Source organism: Cottoperca gobio, chromosome 21 (genome assembly GCF_900634415.1).
Source record: "Cottoperca gobio chromosome 21, fCotGob3.1, whole genome shotgun sequence".
In the NCBI taxonomy this organism is placed as follows: domain Eukaryota; kingdom Metazoa; phylum Chordata; class Actinopteri; order Perciformes; family Bovichtidae; genus Cottoperca; species Cottoperca gobio.
In genome coordinates, this window is record NC_041375.1 from 22,599,469 (window position 1) to 22,623,021 (window position 23,553).

Here is a 23,553-nt window from a genome sequence, read left to right on the forward strand (position 1 = left end):
AGAGGGTCTGAGGACAGAGGGTGTAAAGACAGAGGGTCTAAGGACAGAGGGTCTAAGGACAGAGGGTCTAAGAACAGAGGGTCTAAAGACAGAGGATCTAAGGACAGAGGGTCTGAGGACAGAGGGTGTAAGGACAGAGGGTGTGAAGACAGAGGGTCTAAGGACAGAGGGTCTGAGGACAGAGGGTCTAAGGACAGAGGGTCTAAGGACAGAGGGTCTGAGGACAGAGGGTGTAAGGACAGAGAGTGTGAGGACAGAGGGTCTAAGGACAGAGAGTGTAAGGACAGAGAGTGTAAAGACAGAGGGTCTAAGGACAGAGGGTCTAAGGACAGAGGGTCTAAGAACAGAGGGTCTAAAGACAGAGGATCTAAGGACAGAGGGTCTGAGGACAGAGGGTGTAAGGACAGAGGGTGTGAGGACAGAGGGTCTAAGGACAGAGGGTCTGAGGACAGAGGGTGTAAGGACAGAGGGTGTGAGGACAGAGGGTCTAAGGACAGAGGGTCTGAGGACAGAGGGTGTAAGGACAGAGAGTGTGAGGACAGAGGGTCTAAGGACAGAGGGTGTAAGGACAGAGGGTGTGAGGACAGAGGGTCTAAGGACAGAGGGTCTAAGGACAGAGGGTCTAAGAACAGAGGGTCTAAGGGCAGAGGGTGTAAGGACAGAGGGTCTAAGGACAGAGGGTCTAAGAACAGAGGGTCTAAGGACAGAGGGTGTAAGGACAGAGGGTCTGAGGACAGAGGGTCTAAGGACAGAGGGTCTAAGGACAGAGGGTCTAAGAACAGAGGGTCTAAGGACAGAGGGTGTAAGGACAGAGGGTCTAAAGACAGAGGATCTAAGGACAGAGGGTCTGAGGACAGAGGGTGTAAGGACAGAGGGTGTGAAGACAGAGGGTCTAAGGACAGAGGGTCTGAGGACAGAGGGTCTAAGGACAGAGGGTCTAAGGACAGAGGGTCTGAGGACAGAGGGTGTAAGGACAGAGAGTGTGAGGACAGAGGGTCTAAGGACAGAGAGTGTAAGGACAGAGAGTGTAAAGACAGAGGGTCTAAGGACAGAGGGTCTAAGGACAGAGGGTCTAAGAACAGAGGGTCTAAAGACAGAGGATCTAAGGACAGAGGGTCTGAGGACAGAGGGTGTAAGGACAGAGGGTGTGAGGACAGAGGGTCTAAGGACAGAGGGTCTGAGGACAGAGGGTGTAAGGACAGAGGGTGTGAGGACAGAGGGTCTAAGGACAGAGGGTCTGAGGACAGAGGGTGTAAGGACAGAGAGTGTGAGGACAGAGGGTCTAAGGACAGAGGGTGTAAGGACAGAGGGTGTGAGGACAGAGGGTCTAAGGACAGAGGGTCTAAGGACAGAGGGTCTAAGAACAGAGGGTCTAAGGGCAGAGGGTGTAAGGACAGAGGGTCTAAGGACAGAGGGTCTAAGAACAGAGGGTCTAAGGACAGAGGGTGTAAGGACAGAGGGTCTGAGGACAGAGGGTCTAAGGACAGAGGGTGTAAGGACAGAGGGTGTGAGGACAGAGGGTCTAAGGACAGAGGGTGTAAGGACAGAGGGTCTGAGGACAGAGGGTCTAAGGACAGAGGGTGTAAGGACAGAGGGTGTGAGGACAGAGGGTCTAAGGACAGAGGGTGTAAGGACAGAGGGTCTGAGGACAGAGGGTGTAAGGACAGAGGGTGTGAGGACAGAGAGTCTAAGGACAGAGGGTCTAAGGACAGAGGGTCTAAGAACAGAGGGTCTAAGGACAGAGGGTCTAAGAACAGAGGGTCTAAGGACAGAGCTTGTAAGGACAGAGGGTCTAAGAGCAGAGGGTCTAAGGACAGAGGGTCTGAGGACAGAGGGTCTAAGGACAGAGGGTCTGAGGACAGAGGGTCTAAGGACAGAGGGTCTAAGAGCAGAGGGTCTAATGACAGAGGGTCTGAGGACAGAGGGTCTAAGGACAGAGGGTCTAAGAGCAGAGGGTCTAATGACAGAGGGTCTGAGGACAGAGGGTCTGAGGACAGAGGGTCTAAGGACAGATGGTCTGAGGACAGAGGGTCTAAGGACAGAGGGTCTGAGGACAGAGGGTCTAAGGACAGAGGGTGTAAGGACAGATGGTCTGAGGACAGAGGGTCTAAGAACAGAGGGTCTAAGGACAGAGGGTGTAAAGACAGAGGGTCTAAGAGCAGAGGGTCTAAGGACAGAGGGTCTGAGGACAGAGGGTCTAAGGACAGAGGGTCTGAGGACAGAGGGTCTGAGGACAGAGGGTCTAAGGACAGAGGGTCTAAGAGCAGAGGGTCTAATGACAGAGGGTCTAAGGACAGAGGGTCTAAGAGCAGAGGGTCTAAGGACAGAGGGTCTGAGGACAGAGGGTCTAAGGACAGAGGGTGTAAGGACAGAGGGTCTAAGAGCAGAGGGTCTAAGGACAGAGGGTCTGAGGACAGAGGGTCTGAGGACAGAGGGTCTAAGGACAGAGGGTCTGAGGACAGAGGGTCTAAGGACAGAGGGTCTGAGGACAGAGGGTCTAAGGACAGAGGGTCTAAGGACAGATGGTCTGAGGACAGAGGGTCTAAGGACAGAGGGTCTGAGGACAGAGGGTCTGAGGACAGAGGGTCTAAGGACAGAGGGTGTAAGGACAGATGGTCTGAGGACAGAGGGTCTAAGGACAGAGGGTCTAAGGACAGAGGGTCTAAGAACAGAGGGTCTAAAGACAGAGGATCTAAGGACAGAGGACAGAGGGTGTCGTAACCTGTACAGTCTGTAAAGCCCACTGAGACAAATGTGTAATTTGTGATATTGGGCTGTATACATACATTTGATCATGTACTTGTTATTGTGCCTATACTGAAGCTTATACTACTTATGGTTGCACTTTATAGATTCAGTGAAAGTACTTAACACAAACCCAACACTTTCTGCTGTTTGTTTAAAATGAATTAAAGCGTCAAAGTATGGCAAGGGTTGATGTGTCGGGCCATCTGCACTTTGACCTTAAAGCAGCCCCACAAAACACTTTCAAAATCTAATTTCGCCAAAGTAGGAACTTATCCGTCAACACCTTTCGCCTCCCTGTAGCCACAACAGTGATTATAATAATCGCCGCTGCTGCAACTAATTGAGATAACAGCAGCGCAGCAGAGCTGAGAGCATGCCCTGCTCTCTGGCTCTATCCACCACGGGCTCCATTGTCATTTTCAGGGGGGGGGGGGGGTGATCACAGTAATAGTCTTGTAATTGGCTTTAAGTGGATTAAGTGCCAGGCAGGGCAGAGCAGCTCTGGCCAGAGTTGTGCGGTCCAAATACAACCTGTTGTCTCGGTCGGGGCAGAGCGTGAGGTCTCAATCTGGACAACAGACATGGCTGCTCAGCAGACTCTAAGTAATATAGAACATAGTGCTCCAGTCCTCGCTTCTGATTGGCTCAGTCACCTTTGAAGACTTTGTAAAATTCCCAATAAGCTCACACCTGTGACCACAAAACTGTTCATTTACACATACCAGTGCTGAGGTCTCACATAGCAACCTCTTTGTTTAGCTACTGTTTAGAAACTATATTGTGTACCAGAATAACAAAGTCAAAACTAATTGAATACGTTATTTAATGCCATACAATGACTTTCCTTTTCCTTAATTAGAATGAATTCCGTCGATACAAACTAAACCAGAGGATGGTGAGAAGTAAATCTATTATACTAAAATAAAGAAGTGAGCTCTTTATTCCTGCAGGAATAAAGAGAATACAATTAGACTATGTAGTCACCAAGTGGGTGGCGATGTTTACAGACAATCTACGCACATCCGGCTGATACAAGAGATTCAAGCTGACACATCTAGAGGTGCAAGAACACAAGGGGGACATGACCAGAGTGTAGTCTGTAAGTAGGACAAACATAAGATGAGCATATGAGCAATAGGACATTACAAGACAAGATAAAAAATGATGCAGCCTTTAAAACCAGGAAAACATTATGATATCCAAAATCTAAAACCATACGTAGTCTTATATCACGATCTTGATATAATATTGAGATATATAAAATCTAGCTCCTGCTATTACAACTTGATTTGAAAGTAATTTCAATAAACTACATATAGTGTGTTATGTAATATGCAGTGCGAACATCAGAGTCATCCTCAATTAAAGTCTTCTTTCCACTGGCTCTTTACTCGGGGTTGTAAATTTAACTTGGCATTCCTTTATGTAGCAGGTGTGAGGGATTATACTGGGGGGGAAGTGTGTTTGTGTGTGTGTGTGTGTGTGTGTGTGTGTGTGTGTGTGTGTGTGTGTGTGTGTGTGTGTGTACATGTGACATCTGAACTTAAACTCTTTTACATACAGATTGATTTGCACGCTGATGTGTGGGAGTAGGCTATACATATATTACATTATAAACACAGTAAGTGCAAACATTAAAAGACATTTAGAGAGAAACAGACAACTGGGCAGCACAATGACAACACCTGTCATCATCACTGAGAACAAGTGCGGCTGGGGGAGACCTTCTGCTGATGAAAGCTTTACAGTTTCCTTTAAGAGTTCTTTGAACATAAAGCGAAAGCTGCAGCTGTACGCTGGAGATGCACCTGTCTGAGAACATTTTGAACACCTGAAAATCTGGGATGAGAACTGTGTGTGTCTTTATAATGCCAGCTTTAGTTTCCAGTGACATGCAGGTGATCTACTTTAGTGTTTGACAAAATGATGAAATAGTTAGTGGCATTTTATTGTCAATAACCTCTTCTCTCCTATCAAAGACAGACGTCGCAATACATTTGATTCTAAAACTTTATTCAGGAGCAGGATGCTGTTCATTCAGAGTAGATGACTTACTTATCCAATCTCTGCCAACAAGAAACTTCTGGATTATATGTAGCCGAGATGAGTTCAAGAAAAATAAGTTCCATAAATAACGTTGACACCAGACCACACCCATGAAACACCAACAAGCAATGTCATTTGATTCAGTAAGTGAAGAGGTCGTCCTTGATTTATACACACACACACACACACACACACACACACACACACACACAACTCCTCCTTCAATGCTGAAGCCACTCACTCAACACACACACACACACACACATCCTCAGCCTCAGTCAGGGACTTAGAAGAGGGTTTGGCAGAGTTCAAGCATTTGGTCAGTGTGTGTTTTTGACGCAGAGGCTTTGAGGAGCTGGATGACGATGTGCAGTCACTCTAAATCCCTCGAGAGGAAGGAGAGAGAAACACAGTTTTCCCCTCTCGGCGCACGTCGCAATACGATCCAATCCAAGCTGCTGGGCAGCACAATGAGCGCGGGTGTGATTCAGCTTTCAACAGGCCTGTTACCGGGGATTACTCCGGCGTAGTGTTATCCGGACCACAATAGATATGTTGTTTTATCAGAGTAATAAGTCACACACACTTTTGCTCACTGACTTCTTGCATTTCTGAGAATCTGTCCCTGGCGTCTGCCCAGCCGGTGCAGGTGAGGTCCATGAGAGCGCACAGCTGCCACTCTCAAACTCGCATTCAGACACGCACCAGCAGGCATGTATGGGCCCCATAGATAGATTGATGGTGGCGGGGGGGAGGAAGGGCTGCGTGGCTGTCCCAAAATCAGGCCAGTTTTAACACAGCGGACACGCTCTCAAGCCCACAGTCATAGTAACATTTTATGTGACAAGCATTATAAAGGTGATTTATACAACGCATGTGTGAGTATTTTCCAGAATATCTATCCAGTCTGCATTCTCAAATCTGCCCGGTTGTTTCCCTACTTTGACCGTTAAACAAACTTCCCGTGAAATTAATGAGGGAAGCGAATGGAAAACTGAATGCCCACTCAGGCGGCAGACAAGGACAAGGGAGGCCATGTTGCAAGCACACACTTATAAGCATTGTTGTTGTTTTTATGGGATGGCCTTTTATGTATGGCACTGACCTCTGGTTTGTTCTCCTTTGTACTCTTTTATTCAGGGCAGACCTGGGCCATAGTGTTTGCAAATGGTTTCCTAGCTTTGATGTAAAATGCCTGCTGAAGCAGCCAGTGGAGCTTGAGCTGTCAATCACACAATGTTTTACTAAATCCACTTTCAAATACGGGCGGGGTTGTCTAAACTTTCATGTGTAAACCTGTGAATAATCTACACCTTCCTGGTAATCCAAGTCTATCATATCAGGTTTCCATAATAAAAGTTCAGCTTTTTTGTTTCATTTTAGGACAGACACCTGATGGATTGTCTAAACTACGACTTTGTTGGTGGGATAAAGGCTGCTGAGCATCTGGTCCCAAAGCTCTCAAGGACATATTTATACTGTAGTGGTACCATGTTGCATGGGTTATCTTCCGTCTCCACTCAACACTATATGAGTTTACATTCTCCATTTATACATTAATCCAATATTTAAGCCACCGTGCATCAAGCATCAGGGATGAGAAAATATCTGTTTTGTAGCGTCACCTTTGCTTTGACCAGTTTCAACTTTCCCGTGTGGCATCTTTACCAGCTCATGTTCACCGGGCCAGTTCTTCTTCTGTGTATTACACACAGAAACTTTAAACAAAAAATGTGAAAGCTTTGACAAAGGATGAAATGCCGTAGAAAACGATGCATGAATGAAAACTAAACAAAGTGACATCGTACAAATAGAGGATGTCACATTTAATAAGTGGGGGATCCAGAGCTCTCATATTATATCGCCAGCAGTCGACAGAGTCAGATAATGTCAGAGGGCAGAAAACTAGCTGCCATTCCGTATTTCACTTCTCCTGCTCGAGGCCTGGGGACACCTGTTTCACTGTATCTGAATCCACAACTCAACCCGCTCTCCTTACCCCTCTGCACCCTCCCCCATCGTCCCACAACAACCACTCACCCAGCATCTGTGTGCTGTTCGACCCCACCCTCTCCATTCCCTGCCATCACACACCCCTCTTTCTGATGTTAGGTCCAACAAAATCAGGCCCCTAATCACATGCAGTCCCCGTCAGAGTCAGACACACAAACACACTATTAAATGGCAATTGTATTGTGTGTATATTGTCGTTAATGTATGCACCACTGCACCACAACACTCGGGCAAATTCCTTGCATGTGATTCTGATTTCTGATATCATAATTGTACCTCAGCTCAGTGTTTAAGTAAATGCACTTAGTTATATTCCACCTCTGCACAACAGGATGCAGCCATGCCAAGTTACAGACAAACAAATCACTTTTTCATACAGTCAGAAGCCACACAGAACATTTTCAAATGTGTAATAGAACACACAACGATACATTAGGCTCACATTGATTTCAACATCATCAATGTGCTATAGAAATGTTAAAGCCAGTATATAACAGGTCTATTTTGCGTGAAGAATTATTAACATTTTAATATTAATTAATCTTGTTGGATTCACTTTCACACTAATAACATTTTGAAATTTTAATTAAATTAAACAGGTGTATTTATTAAAAATAATATGAATTAATTATAATACATTTAATTCATTATTATTTATTTATTTGATTTAATTGCATCTTTCGTGGCACTAATAAAACATACAATAAGCAACAAAGCACCAGTAATAAAGCAACAATCAGACATGTGATTGAAATTGGGATTAAATAATCTGCAGTTGTTGTAATTAAAGTGAGTAAACTGGTATAAAAAGATTGGTTTTATGAGCGTATTTGAATTCTGTAATGGAGTCCATGGGTGCGAGGGGAAAGTCAGTTCCATAATAAAGGTGCAGCATAGGAGAAGGTTGGTAGTGTCTCTGATCCATAGAAGTGTCCAAGTACCCAGTGAGCCAACATGTATAATACCCGGATTATACACCTGCACACCAAACATGAAACGCAGGCAGTAATTACACCTGAGCGTTTCCTCAAGCGATAATCTCGACTGTGAAAAAGTTCTACTGAATAAAATAGAAGCTTATCTGTTCTGTCAGAGGCGTAGGAGATGGACGACTGAAAAACACGTCTGAAATGTCTATCTTAATCTTAATCTTAATCTTAATCTTAATCTTAATTGATTTTATCAATTTAGTTGTTGGTTCATGTTCTGCTGGTTGACTAATACATTAATCAGTTATGTTTCAGCACAACTACGGCTCACCCTTCTCACAGTCCACCACTCAATTTCTCACACTCTAAAATCAACCCTCCACGGGGGTTTCAGTATCCGGGTCACCTGCCCGGTCAGTCACTCTATCCGCTGGATCTCCAAGGACCTGACTGCAAACCTCCACACAGCACCGGACCTCTCTCATTTAGACACGGGGGCTTTGCAGTGGGGCGTCTTTGTACTCAGCAGGCACGGCACCATGGGACAGCCTGGGCTGGGGGGTTTTATCAGAACCACCTGCCTGTGCGGGTCGACCGTATCTCAAACATCTCTTTTCCCTCCTGAGGAAGAAGGAAAATCATTTAGACTGTTTCCTGTTGACCTGTATGCCATCACTTAGGCGTAGTTCTTGTGAGATTGTGAGAATATGTGTGTGTTTTTGATTTGATTTATGTCTTTAAAATGATGAAAACTGCATTTTATCCAGTCCTCTGCTCTCGTAATCTGTTTTGGTTTGATGTTAGTTAAACTACCGATTAAGCTTCATTTAGAATGTGAGTTTAGAATTAAGATTAGATTAAGCGTTGTCTTTAAACAGAAGATAAAGATTGAGGTTTGGCATGCACGAGGTAGAATTATGGTTAAGTGTTAGGGCACGGTTGTAACTTGAAAATGCCTCTTTATTAGCTGACAAACACACTGGTGGCTTCATCATTACAAACACATGTTGTGAAGACTCTTTCAAACTCTAGTCAAGATACGAATTTTAACTGTGGAGAAACATGACGTACGAGAAATCCAGAACATTTACATTTAAGGTAATGTTGCAGCCACGAGGAACACTTTATATGTCACTTATTATCAGTATTGTGTAGCATTATCTTCATACTTAATTTACCTAGTAGTGTTTTAAAGATTAAAATGTAAGGGGGAAGCAACATTCTAATCCTCACATGGTTTAAATGTTACGATGTTAGGATATTATCTCAATATAAGTCCGTATAAACTAAGATACGCTGACTGGTAAGTTTGTTTGTGTCATTGTGTGACTTTGGTGTTTTAAAGGGTTAGTTCGGATTCACCAAAGTCACACAATAACACAAACAAAGTAACCGATGGAGGCAGCGGTACACCAGCAACTCCTGTGTGCGGCGAGTTAAAACGACTGTTTTTGTCAATGGAGTCTGGTGGCTTTGAAGAGCGAACAGATAACGGCTTCAGTTCTCCATCAGAGAGAAATATTCAAAACATAGCGTGCACTTAAACTGATATAGATTCTTCTAAGCTGGGTAATGTTTCTATGTTTGTTTCTGTAGTTTATGTATATAAGTCTGTGGTCCTTCTTACAGGAAGCTCTCAATCTTTTTCCAGATCTCCTTTTCTGATCTTCTCGTTGTCTATTTTTCAAATCTTTTTTGGCATCAAATGTTTTGTCTGCAATGAGAACATCTGACTCGGAGGAGAAGTTATTTGTTATTGTTTCCATGTGACTTAAGTCTGTGAGGGAGGATTCTGTTCATCAACATCAGCGAAATCTTTTTCAATAAAGTTTTATTTTTTTAAGATTCTCGAGATTACAGAATACTTTTCTTGACCTTAAACACTTTACAACTGCTCGTGCAAAATGTATTATTATTTGTGATTTTTCAACATCAGCCAAACCGTCCTTATATGGTCATTTAATGAAAACAGGATTCTGACATATTGTTATGTGTAATTCTGTCTATAACCAGCAGACAGAAGCCAATCAGACTCCTGTTTTATCTAAAGAAGATTCATGTTGAGGTGTCCTTATCGTTAACCAATGAACATGTTTAAGTCCTGTGTGTCCCATGAAGCACATGATGAGAGACAGGCTCATTAACTCTGTTACAGTTCATATCCTTTCTTAATATCTGAGTCCTCGTGCTTCACAAAGTACACAACTGTTCTTCGGAGATCTGTACTTCTGTGACTATAAAACCATTGACCACATCACCAGAGTATGCATGTTTCTTTTTTAAGCCTGACATCTGTATCATGACTTTATCAATCCTAAAATGCTTTCAAGATGTTCCTTGAAGGAGGAAAGAAAAAAGGAAAAACTGGCGTGAGGCGGCTGCAGTCTCGTGAAAGCCCTTTTGTGAAAGAGCAGTGCTCCAACACACAGGCGCGCTGCAACACCTCAGAGAAGAAGGTCTGCGTCTCCCGTCAGCAAACGTGTGAAGATGAGTCAAGTCGAGGCGTCTCAAGCAGAAGAGAGGAATAAACACAAGAGGGCAATAGTTTACCAGGAATTTCTGATTGGAGTGTGTGGAATAAACTCACACGATGTCATATCAAAACCAGACCAAGAAATTAAAGCTTTTCACTTCTTCTGCACGTGGTCACTGACCCCCCTCAGCCGGACTTGCATCCAGTCGAGTTCCCCAGAGAGTGATTCTGAGTCTGTAAAAATGTCTAAAATGTGTTTGAAGGGAAAGATCAACGGCTGAGACAGGGGGGGATTATGGGATACCCTCCAGTCAGTGTGCTGTCACTCAAAATGGGCTCAAAGCGGCAGATCTCTCTCATCTGTCAGAGGATCTCGTTAAAATACCCGGTCGTGTATCTTCAATTGTTCCAGTTTTATGTTTTACGGCGAGCCGGACGCACTCTGCCATTAATCAATCAATGTGATCGTTTGCATATTTTGTTTCTAATGAAAGACGCCATGATGAAAGGCAGAGAGTGGCTGTTACTCAAGCTCGGCCATTCTTTTCCACTTAAAGACCTGATGGATAGTTTACGGTATGAAAACAGACCTGCTGTGCATTATGTCATGCCGCTGCTCTGTGGACCCATGTGCACTGCTCCTCTTTACAAATGCATCTCCTAATTGAACAGGCCCCGAGGTACATCTGCGGTGAGGACTGGGGGTTTCATGCTGCTGGAACAAGAGAAGACAAATAACGTGAATAATCATTGGAAATAATGTCCAGATAGATGGAGTGGAGCCAAATTATGAAATCATGCGCTTCTCTCCGGTACATCACCCGGCTCATTATTTTAAGTCATGCTTGGGAAAAACAGGTGTTTCCAATCCTGGGTCGCCGTCTCCACGGGCCTGCTACTCCTTCGTTTTCTGATGATAGTTCAGATATGATATTTCATGGCTGGAGCCATACGCATGATAGGAAGTGATTGGGGAGAGCCGCTCAGAAGACATCCGTGTAATGGCCGCTGATTGGAGTCTGAGCCTGTTGTAACCACAAAGCTTGGAGTCGGAATGATCCTGTACGCTGCGTGTTTTCCCTCTCTCGGAGATTCAAATGATTATTACAAGAGGCTTTCTCTGTCTCATCAAACAGGTGCCATATTTATGTGCATGGAGCACAACAGCAGTGCAGCTGAGTGCAGTTGGCACACGAGCTCTTCGTTCTTATAATAAACAGAACCAGCAGGGAGAAAATGGGTCTTTTTTTTTGGGTCTTTTTCCTGCAGTTTGGTTTATGATCGATGCATTGCATCAGCGTTTGAAGCTTGTGCCTGTGATGTGGTGCAGAGCAGATGTGTGTGTGTGTGTGTGTGTGTGTGTGTGTTTTATACTGTAAGCTCTTATGTGATTAATAATCATGTCATTCATTGTTATGTAGCCTCGAGGCTGTGACGTGGTGAGGCAGCTCCCACAATCTCAAGCTGCTGTAATATAATAAGTTATCAGTCATTAACAGACATCACAAGTTATTACCTGTGTAATATGGACCATCCAGGGTGCAAACATTACTTCATTAAAGTGAAGATTGTAATTTGTTTTGCTTATGTGCTGCAGAGCATTTGTTTTACGAGTATTCTTGAGCTTTGGGAAACTCAGTGTGTTCTTCATTTTTGCAGAGTAATTGTCTTGAACGTATCGCTAACGAGGAGGAAAGCAATCAAAACCATGTACATGAATTAAAACGTTTATTGAGCTTTTTACGTGCTTGGCACCTGTATTTACATTTTTTTTTTTAAATGCCTCAAAAAAAAGAATTACTTTTGCCATTTCCCTTTTTTCACACATTTCTTTAACACATTGGCCTGTAAAATTGTTATATTGCTCATCACTTAAATACACATCTCTACAACACACCAAAACATACTTTAATTACTCTGTTTTGCTATTGCTTCTTTTATAACTTTTCACACGACAACTTTTAAGCTTACGTTATTGATTGCATTTCGCCATCTTATATATATGCTAAAAAACATAATCCACTCAAAAATAGTGAAGCCGATCCAGTCTGTGAGGATTACGGGTCGATGAAGACAGAGTTCCACGCGTTGCATTGACCCCGCGGCGTCCACATCCTTCGTCACGAGTGGAGCAGCGAGTCATTCAGTGATCGTGTCCAGTTGTCCCTTTCATGCCAGACAAAACTTCAGACCGTGGTGGCAAACCACTCACCCCTTCGACGCTTCGGCACAAGTGCTGGGTGATTTCTTTGTTTACATAATGTCATGACTGCATGGCCTTTGAGTCCCAAAATAATGGAGATTGAGTCACTTGAGAGGAGTGTTGCTATTGCACCATAACAGATTCACAACTGATAATCCCTTCTGAACCGGAGCATGTGGGCTCCTTCTTTATTACAATCTGAGTGTGTTGTTTCTCTCTCGTCAGAAACAGAAAGAGAGTCGAGGTTGCTGTCCTTGTTTTCGCTTCATTAATACAAAGATAATTAAAGAATAGTTTGGACTCCCTCTATAATGCTTTGTATGTTGTGGAGTGTCTTTAAAAACAAATGATGTCCTTTTCTGAAAGGTTTGTTTTAGAGCATCATGTTACAACACCGGTTCAACACTAAACCAGGTTCAGAGATTAGAGATTTGCTTTTCAGCTGAAAGACTTGAGAAACATGGAGGACTGCGAGGTTCCATCCCACTTTCTACACCATGTGCATGGACATCTGAGAGGAGGAGCCATATTGACGTCCATCGCAGGAGCTGCTGCCCTGCTGGCCTCCGGTGGTGTTGCCGATCATGTGCATAGAGTCCATGCTACCGTTGGACAGGTACTGGCGCTCGGCGAAGGCCCCGGCAGGAGACGAGGAGCAGAGCAAACCTCCCTGGGGCTTCTCAGGGCTGGCGGCCAAGCGAGGAGAGGTGGGGAAGTTGTATCCGTACAGGTTGTAAGGGTTGTGCAGGGAGAAAGCGTTGTAGGAGCCCTGCTGCACGTGGTGGTGGCTCCCGCTGAACATGTGGGCGGAGGAAGGGGAGGATCCGGATGAGGAGGATGAGCCGGAGCCGGAGCCTCCTCCGGCCTGCATCACGTACTGAAGCTGCGAGGCTGGGAAGGAGCCGAGCTGACCGCCATAGGCATCCATCTTTCCTCCACCACCGCTACCGCCGCCCGTCAGGGAGGCATGAGCGCCGCCCTGCATGCCAGCAGCAATCAAGGAGGAAGTCCTCTGTGGCAGGAAGGATTCAGAGGGCTGACCCGAGACCACAGCCCCCCCTGCAGCCTGGAGGCGTCCGTAGGAACTGTCGGCCAGGCCGCCGTAGCCCTGCAGGGCCGCCATGTTGCTGCGAGCGCAGGCCGGGTACTCGGACAGGCCCAGGTTGCAGAGCTGACTTTCCCTGCAGCCCACATTAAAGGTGTTGGGGGCAAGATGGAAGGTCGGAGGGGAGCAGGAGGGAGACAGGAGGTGAGCCGCACCAGAGGGGGAGGGGGTTCCTGTGCTGGAGGTGGTGGGAGAAGTGCCTGTGCTGCCACCTGGAAAACACACAGATGCAGAGAGAGTGAAATATTAGTGCAGAAAAGCACAGGAGCTCTGAAGTACAAAACTAAATCAGTTCACATCAAGTTGAGCAGAAATCCACATCATACACAAAGATCCTGCTGCCATGATGTGGGACAACGTCCATCTTTACATTTAAAGTTGTGTAAGAGAGGTTATTACACATAAAATCCTAAAATAACATTTCTTGAATAACTAACAGTTTTAACATTATTATAATAATTAATATAATTTCCCCATGTCGGCAAGTGTGTGTGTTCGTGATCTTGGTTTTATGTTGAATTGTTATTTTATAATCAAGTATAAACAAACGTTTTGTTTATTGAAAATACATTTTTTGGGGGGTTTCTTTCTCAAAAACTTGATATGATGGGAAAGTGACATGAATCCCTGCCTGCCTACCTCTGACCTCCCTGTGGAGGGTAACAAGAAACAAACAGGATTTCCCTGTGGAGAGGAATTAGTGTTAGCCTCTCACTGCCAGACCTCCACATCCTCTCCACCCTGAGGCAGTGCCGTCTTGGAATGTGTTGTTGTAAACGGGTGTAATGTCCCTTTAAGACAGATTTTTTTTCCTATATGTATTTGTGTATGTCCACAGAATGAACCAAGGAAAAACTTTTGTCCACATTCTGCTCCGTTTCCCAGTGGTGCACGTGCACTGACTCAGACTGAGCTACAATATGAATTCACCAAAAGTCACCAATTGAATATACGGCCTTGTTAATCCACATGGACGTTTTCCAACTCCTGCCCTCAGACTAATCGCAAAGGCCTTACTCTTTTAAACCGCTGGATACGAGATCATGATCTCGTAAAGCACGGTATATTGCCGGTACAGTATGTGGAGACAAATATGGCTTCGGTTTTGATCATGTCTGGTCAACAGCGCTGCCCCACTTCCCCGAGTCCTTTCTTCAATAACAACCCACGCGCTCTTAAGAGTTCAGACATGTACTGTACTGATTCAGCTGAAGGGGGCTGGCACAGATTGTAAGTCTAGCATTTCAGAGCGCATTGATAGCTGTGGGATATCAATCGCATATTTCTCTATTAATGACAATTTGGCCAAGGTTCATTTCGCTGTTGGAGAAATTCAGTTTGAACCCGGAATGAGGAGGAGGCATAACTAAATAATCCAGGACTCGCTTGGCTGGGGTTCTGATTTTGCACCATATGCCTTCGATAATATCGCTGCAGTGCTCGAAAAGATGAGGGAGGGGGCTGGAGGGGAGGGGGAGAAATGAAGAAAACGGGGGGAGAGAGCGAGAAGAAGTGAGGTAGACATATATGAGGGGAAAGAGAGGAAAGGGAAGAGAGGACCATAGTTTGGTGATGTCATGTTTTCCTCTGGTTAGAAGGGCTCGAGGTGCGTCGGAGCCGAGGGGGAATAGCTGATTACTTGTGCCATAAGGGCAAAGACACACATCCAGTCACTGCACACACAGCGATGCGAGGACTCTGATCCTCATCACTTCGGAGGAGCTTAATGATAACAAACACATGTCCGCCCGCTCAGACAAATGCAGAGCGTCACGTCATGCTGACCTCTCCAGAGGTGAGCGAGATAGGGACTAAGACCGTGTGCCGGCCCTGGAGCCGAGACAAAGGGAGGTGGCTCGACTGACGCTGGCTCATGCGGCGGAGACGTCCAAAAGCCACGGGGTTTGTTTAACGATTTTATGTGATGTGATGTGAAAAGTTCAGCAGACGCCTGCCGACCTGCCAGGGGAGCGGCGTATGGCCAAGCTCAAATAAAGGACAACCATAGCTGATGTAGTGTGTGGTGATATATGCAGGGAACATACGCAGAGCGAGAGTTCAGGTTGGGACAGCACATGCACCGCCGTGCACCACTCTCTGCTTTGAATAGTTAAATGTTAAATCTGCAGCAACTAATTACCTCGCTATAACCTCACACACACAATCGCTCGATTAGCAACAAGTGATCAAATATTCACGTCAATGTGCAATAATTCTTGCAGTTGTAATAATGAATCACAAGAATAATAACCAGAGGTGGTCACGGAGGATTCAGATCACATTTAAATGAGGAATAGTTTGACTTCTTTATTATCCAGAACACTGGAATAGATTCAAATCAGTGACTTTATAATCTTGGCTTTCAGTTTACATTCATCTCTTCATATCAAGAGCAGATGGTGCTACATCTCAAACTTAAGGATTCTCCCAGATGACTTATTTGGAGAGTAGTCAGTGGGCTCTAATGTGTCTGTTTGAGGAGAAAAGGTCAGAACAGTACAGTTCTGTCAGGTGTCTGACCGTAAGCAAGGCAACAAGTGGTGTTAGGAATGCTCCTAACATATCTGAGACATTATTTTGGGTGTAGCTTTGGATGCCAGTCCTTCAAAATAAGACACAAGATTTGTTGACAATCTTCAACTATAATTACCAAGTAAAAATCTAAGTAGGATCTGACCCCGACTTTTTAAGCTTCTGAGGGGTGTGTTTGGAGTTGGACGTGTTGTTGAAGTAGAGAGAGAGCGTGTGTGTTCTCACACACCTTGCTGTTTCTGCATGTTGGTGAAGTCTTCAAACGTGAGGGTCCTCACAGGAGGTCTCCAGAAAGCGTAGGTCTCCATGATCGCCTCCAGGCCAGTCCTGACAAAGAGACATGCACAGAGAGAGATTTCAGAAGAAAGAAAGAGAAAATGGGACAATAATGACGTCTGCATGTGTGTGTTGAGCAGATGAGATGAGCAGAGAGGGAGGTTGGTGGAGTGGGAGGCGGAGAGGGGAAGATTTAAGCTTGTTATTTAAGCCTCACATGGTGAGACTCTAGTTTATATCTATGATCTGCTAATTCCCCTCAAGCGTGATCACTGCTTGAGCTCTGTTGGCCGACGGGACACTAATAGTTCCAAAGTCTCGCCTTGTCCCCAAGGTTTGCTGTCCGGGCCCCTCAGCTGTGGAGCTCCTGGCACAATGATCTTCAACAGGCATTAAGGTCTTTTTTTAATCTTGCACAATCTGGATTTTTAAAATGTGTTCTTGTCCTTGTACTTTAAAACTACAACATTAAATAATAACAGTAACATTTTTGTATTTGGATGTTGTCTTTACTTCTCTTTGTTCTACTGTAATGTACGCTATAACGCTATTTTTGTCTTTGTGTGTGTGTGTGTGTGTGTGTGTGTGTGTGTGTGTGTGTGTGTGTTGGTAAATGAGCCAGACTGGAGGAGAGAGTATGAGAAGGAAAGAGAGAGGGGGGGGAGGGGTTAGGAAACTGGAGCCATTAAAAAGGAGCAGGTTTTTACTGTGCTCATAAATCTGGATGACGTTTCATCTTGAATCTGTACACGGTTCTCCTTCCTGCTTGATTTACTTCCCCGCACGGCGCTCGGCCCCGTCCCAGGGAAACCAGCGCGCGTCACTTCTCACCGTGTTATTTTAGGGCCACTAACTCCCTTGGCCGTGGCAGCTCGTTAGTGCGCCATCCTAACCGGCCGGACCCTCGCCATCACTGCACTCATTCATACAGTCGCACTGCTGCGGGACCAAAACCCAACAAATGAGCTGTATCCCTCCGCTACAGGCCATAAAGCAACGGTCACCAGACTCAACTGACGACACAACCACAACTGAGAGCTGGGGGGGGGGGATCTATATTAAGAAGCCATTTCCAGAGTCAGAAAAAGGAAAACAAGTCGGTGCTTAATTCGAGGATTAGAAGGGCTGGTCTGCCCTTTAAATTCATTTTGAATTTCCTCTCAATGTGGAATTAGTTGGTAATGCTCCACAGAGCGTCACGCCTCGGCTAAAATACAAAGAACTGTTAATGTCGCTCATATCCTTTACTAATATAAACAGAGTTATGTTTCACAGACGTGTGGCAGAGCACTAAACATGTCACACCTGCTTTAATGTTTGCAGCCTTTCAGTTGCAGCTGCCTTCAACTTTTGTACTTTGGCTGAATTGACAATTGAAGAAAGTCACAGTAATTTAATATAAGAGGATAAATGTTTTTATGATTTTAGCAGATTTGTTGGCACGCTCCAGGGAAATGTGAATAAAATGAAAAAGGTCTTTAACTAAATATGCAAATTCAGAATGAAAGTGCTGCTGTCAGACAGGATGGGAAATGTGATGAATGAATGAAAACTGCATTAAATACAGTAATATTAAATATTCACTTGTCCCCTCAGTCACAGCTCTCGGCTCCTGTGTGCTCACATATATTCATGTTTCACGCGAGCATCTGTTTAGAATCGATTCATTTCTCTGGGACCTGACAGTCGACGCCGGTAAGAGAAAGACACTCAACTCGCTCGTCTCTCCCAGATTTATATTTACAAATTGTAAACTAACTAAGCTGTAAATCAAGCTTTAATAGATATTTCTGTCTATACGTTTTGCTCATTAACAAACACAAGTGAGCATTTCTAAACGACAGGTAAATCCCACCTCTCCTCCGGCTGGACACCGAACAGTCTGGAAGGAAGTGAACGCGACTCGACTTCCTCAATAAAATTAAATGGCAAATGTTGGTGTAACTGCACACAAATCAAATAACCTTTTATGAACCTGATGTGACGCCAACATCCACTGAGACGGCGTCTAAATCAATCAATTAAGACCCGTCAGGCCTGTTGCATTTATGACATTTGAATTGTTTAAATGTTTCTTTTGATATTGTTTCTAACTTTTTTTAACCTTTTTTATATAAAATATGCTACGTAAATATAGCTACTGTTATTATTATTGCTATTATTAATGTCCAAATTACAATAATTCAAGAACGAGTCATCAGCAAAGCTAAAAATGGCCACAAATTGCAAATTGTGCAGCTGAATTGAACACTACTGTATGTGCAGTTGGACAGCTCCAGAGTAACTTACAGTATGGGACCAATCAAACGCCTAAATCTCCATAATTAGCAGGAGCGGCAGTTTGAACGTCGGGGGCCAGAGCTGCAGCTCGCTAACAATATTCATGAATGATCAACGACACAAAGCAGCTGCAGAAACAAAGAAAGGCTTTTTAAGGTGACAGAAGTGCTCAGACTCTGAAGCTCCTACAGGAATCTGGACAAAACTAATCCCAACAGGGCTGAAGGGAAGGACTCACGAGCAGTACGTGAGGATAAATTAATGTTCCCTCTCTCCAGAAAGATATCTCATTCTCCGTTATCTTTTCATCTGTAGCTTTTCTGCAATATAATTCTAATGACAGTTCATAAATCAAACAGTCTATTGTTTGAAAAACGAAAAAAGATGTCTCAAATATCTGTGTGCCAATAATGCAGACCAGATGGACGGGGGCTGCTTTCATGTGCACACCCCCTCTCCTTCCTCGTCTCCCCCACAAAGGTTATATATGATAATTCAGAGACGGAGAGACGAATTAAGAGAGAGGAGGGACGGACGGAGAGAAGGAGAGGATGAGAGCGAGGAGGAAACTCCAGTAAAGAAGACTTGTACTGACGAAATCAAACATATTTAATGTTACCAGTAAGCTTGTGACAAACATGATTTATGATGTCACAGTGTCAACAGCCAATAGGAATGCTCTCTGCAGTGACAACACAGCTGATGCAACAGCTGACAGAGCCATGAAAGGGGCTGACGAGTCAGGTTGTGTGTGTCACAGAGAACAGGAAACACCCTGTCTGTCTCTGTGTGTGTGTGTGTGTGTGTGTGTGTGTGTGTGTGTGTGTGTGTGTGTGTGTGTGTGTGTGTGTGTGTGTGTGTGACAAGTTTAGAAAAACAAACCTAAATATTTTATAAGCATGAGATGAAGTGTGTTACAAATTAAACACAACTTTCTCATGAAGTGAAAACATTAATTACAGTTAAATATGTGTGTGTGCATGTGTGTGCGTGTGTGTGCGTGTGTGTGCGTGTGTGTGCGTGTGTGTTAGCAGCGTATAGCTACATCAGATGCCAGCACCGACCAGATGGAGATAAAACCTCATGTACAAACACGTGTCCAGTGACGTGGTGATGAATCCTGATCAACAGGAGGGATGTGACGCTGACCTGATTCATTCACTGCCACTTCCGGTTTACACATTTCCGTACATGAACAGAGATATTTGCATTTTGAGCCTTCATACACATTTCATGAGACGATGATAGAAGTAAAGCCGGCGGTGCGGACGACTGTCTGTGCTGCAGATCTGAAGAGATTCTTTCTTGGCAGCAAAGAAAGCAGCTGTGGAGCAGCATATGGTACTAAGTGCTATCTTCAGACCATTATTTCCATATTAAAGGTCACACAGATAAACAAAAATTAATAGGCTTTTTGTGAGGCAGCATTAAGAACACTGTAGCAGGCTGTAGTGTGTCGGTCAACAGATGCTGCGATGACTAACCTGTTTCTGCCGGAGTCTCTGAATCCTTTGGCGAACGGGTTGCGGTCGATCTTTAGTCTGGTGATCTGCAGACAAGAAGGAGGAGGTTTCTGGGATTATTGGAGCTTAAAATGTATTTCAAAACCTTATATCTGTGTATACCTTATAATACTTTGTTTGTTCCTGTTCATTTATTTCTTTAAACCATCTAGAGGAAGGTTCCTACCCAGCCGTGTAGTATTACCACATAATAATAAGAAGGGTTAGTTTTAGGAATTAAAGTTCTAAAACTACGACCAGAGAGGACAGGTTCAGGGAGACGATGGGAGACTGAGGCTCTACATTTCCTTGACTTTGGCTTATAACGGTGCTTCTGAATGTGATGATATGCACACAGACAGCTGAGGGGATTCGTACGATTGCCGTTTTTCTAATTCAACCATTTTCTTGCAGGAAAAGTTGCAGGAATAAAAAAAAGAATTGCAAGATGATGCAATCTTAAGAGTTCAGGATTGCAAATGTGTGAGAGAGCTGCAGTTTTCCTATGAGGAAATCAAAAGCAGAGCTGCATACCTGTTGGTTCTGGTAGGCGGTGACGGTGGTGAAGACGGTCTCGGGGAAGCTGAAGGTCTTCACTCCCTCCCCACTCGGCACCGGCTTGTTTTGAGACAGTTCGCTGCTGAAGTCCTTCCTGATGACATGAACGCGAGGCTGATACTTGTGCATGGAGTGGAGGATGATCTGAAAATATCAAGTAAAGAAGGTGAAAGCGCAGCTGATACAAAGATCTTTGAGAGGATGTTTGGGGAGGAAGCTTCAGAGGTGCTGCAGTGGAAATCAAACATCCCATTTTCAATGTTCATGAATGTGTTTGTGCTCGTAGAAGAAAGCACGGATTATAATCACACGGTGATAAGTTACACAGATGTGTTGCCGGTTGGATCAGGTTTCCGGGGTAGTAAAATATATGTTAGAGACAATTTACTAATTTGTAAAGATGCTATCGGCTTTACAGTTGGAAGGCTGCACTTCCTGGTCTGTTGTGCTGACTCTCTGTGCTTACACTTATAAATCAAGATTGAACTAAATTGTGGCTTTGATTTCTAAATGTTTTCTCTCTTTAGCGACTCCTTGGTTTCATTAAGGACGTGGCGTGTGTGTGAAGGATTGGGGCTTAGGAAGTGAACGTGGTGAAGACATAAGTTTAGTGATGTGCGTGTGTGACGTGTGCTTCTTTCCAAAACACAACACTTTAAGTCTCAGCCTTCGATTTGTTCCCTCCCTGCAAACACACAGTACGATGCATGAGAGTCCTTTTTAATGTCAATTAGCTGGACTTGAGGGCCACGTGACACGAAGCGGAAAGCGAGTTCACACTGCGATGACGGTCGCCGGAGGGCCGAGGATTATTTCACAGCAGAGCGGAGGCGTCAGACGGTGTCGGCCCCAGCCTCGCCTCGGGGCCTCGGTCTGCTCTTGATTAATCTGAGAGTGAGAAAACCTACCCAGAGCCAAACACCCCCCCCCCCCCCCTCCTCCACCTCCTCCTGCTACAAAAGAGGGGATCATTTCAAAGCCGGGCTGTGAGAGGAGTAGCTCCGAGTATTAAACACTACATTTAATTTTCCAGGCAGATAAAGACCGGGCTGCTGCAGAGATACACTCACATGCTGTCATCTGCAATCCCTGTTTTAAACTCTGCACAGAGACCACCTGTCAATCAAACTGCACTTTCAAAATAAAAGGGGAGAGATACATTCAAATGTTGTGGGTTGTTTCCCGACACTGTTCCGAGGGACACACACACGTTTTAGAGGATGCAGGTTTTCACCACCATTGCAGCTAAATCCAGTTTTGAATCTACATAGATCTTCTGCTGCTCCGAGAGGAAGAGTAAACCCCCTCCCTTCCTGTGTATCAGAGGATTCGTGAAAGAGCTACCAGACAACAAGTGTTAAAACAGCGAGAAGCTCTCGTGAAGTGGACACAGGTTGAATCTCAGTTATGTTTTGGCGATAGAGATTTCAAAACAGACGCAGAAACACGCAGCTGCCTCAGGGCCCAGAGGAGTCACGCTTCTAGTCCCCGGTGGGCCTGAGGTGATGTAAAGTCGGATCACACATCGACACGCTGAACAAACGACTCGGAGGGCAGCCAGAGGACATCAGCTGACACTTGTTCACGCTCAAATACAATTAGGCTAAATAAGTGATGTTTTTCATGCTAAGTAACAACGTCCTTTAACCCGCTTTGAAACTCTGTTGGACGTTGAACACATCCAGCGTGTAACAGATGCAGATGAAAACACATTCTGTTTATAAAGCACATGTTAAAGAAATTGCATAAAAAGACTTTAATGACCACGAACATGCAGCAATCATATCAATAATTAATTAATCTTTGAAATGTTGTCCCGTTTCAGCCAAGAGCCATGAGGACACACGCTTTAGGTCACCAGTAGAGACAGAACTGACTGCATGTCTGAACTCAACACTGCCGTCAGCCTGTGGAAGTTCAGATTCACTAGAAGAAAAACAGACAAATGGTCAAAGCAGACTTTGTGGAAGCGTTTTAAACGATCTCCCACAACAGCATTGATTACAATGCAATGGATTATTAACAACAAAGCAAGTCTGGAACAAAAGAGAGGCAGCAGATGAAATGTTTTGGCCGGTTCGGCCTGCTCTTGAGTTTTATTAGATTTTTCCCAGAGACAGACAGGAAATAGACGACAGGCGAGAGTGACAGCGTGAGGCGGATCTGAACGCACGAGGACGAAGCCCGAGGCTAACGAGTGCAGCCGGCCAACAAGGCGTCCAAAGAACAAGACTTTAAAGTGCTGCCGGCTTAAATTGTGATGCTCTCCGAGCGCAAACGACATCAAGCTGCTTGATTGTTTGTCAGACGATGTATGAAGCGTGAAAAGCTTTAGCTGGGAGGCTCCGTAAAGACAATAAATAAAATATATAAAAGACGTGCAAAAAGTAGTAATGAAGCATTAGAATAAAATATAAGAAGCAGTCAAACAAATATATACATATATATGCATTAATGCACATATTGCACATTGTACATTGTATATATATATATATATATATATATATATATATGCATTAATGCACATATTGCACAGGGGTATCAAGCATTTAACTTTTTTTAAATACACATTTGGTTTAAACAGAAAATATAAATAAGCACATTTCTTTTAATCTTTAATGATTTTAAATACTGCAGTGCAGGATACAGTTTTAATAATGAAATAAAATCAATTAATCCACCAAATATCAACAATTAATCATGAATATAATAAACTGATAATTAATCTGCAAAGCAAATGTCCTTCTGGATTGTTGTGGAGTATAAAGTACAACTTGTAAATGTAAATACTTATAAGGTCATGTCTTTACTTTAAATGTCGTGGTCGTGCATGAACTTACAAACATCTGCAACCGTTGGAACAGTTTTGTTGGTTTCTGTTTGTGTTT

General features: G+C 44.2%; 1 protein-coding gene across 2 annotated transcripts in view; it reads right to left on the reverse strand.

Moving 5' to 3' along the window:
* Nucleotides 1–11,920: 11,920 nt before the first annotated feature.
* tbx15 (T-box transcription factor 15) overlaps nucleotides 11,921–23,553 on the reverse strand; it is a 30,482-nt gene continuing 18,849 nt past the window's right edge. For both annotated transcript variants that reach the window (XM_029459881.1, XM_029459883.1), the window contains exons 5-8: nucleotides 20,642–20,809; nucleotides 20,090–20,154; nucleotides 16,279–16,376; nucleotides 11,921–13,729 (exon numbers count right to left, since the gene is read on the reverse strand). In XM_029459881.1, coding sequence (XP_029315741.1) covers nucleotides 12,903–13,729; nucleotides 16,279–16,376; nucleotides 20,090–20,154; nucleotides 20,642–20,809 — 1,158 coding nt within the window. In that variant the 3' untranslated portion in view covers nucleotides 11,921–12,902. The remainder of the gene's footprint in view (nucleotides 13,730–16,278; nucleotides 16,377–20,089; nucleotides 20,155–20,641; nucleotides 20,810–23,553) is intronic.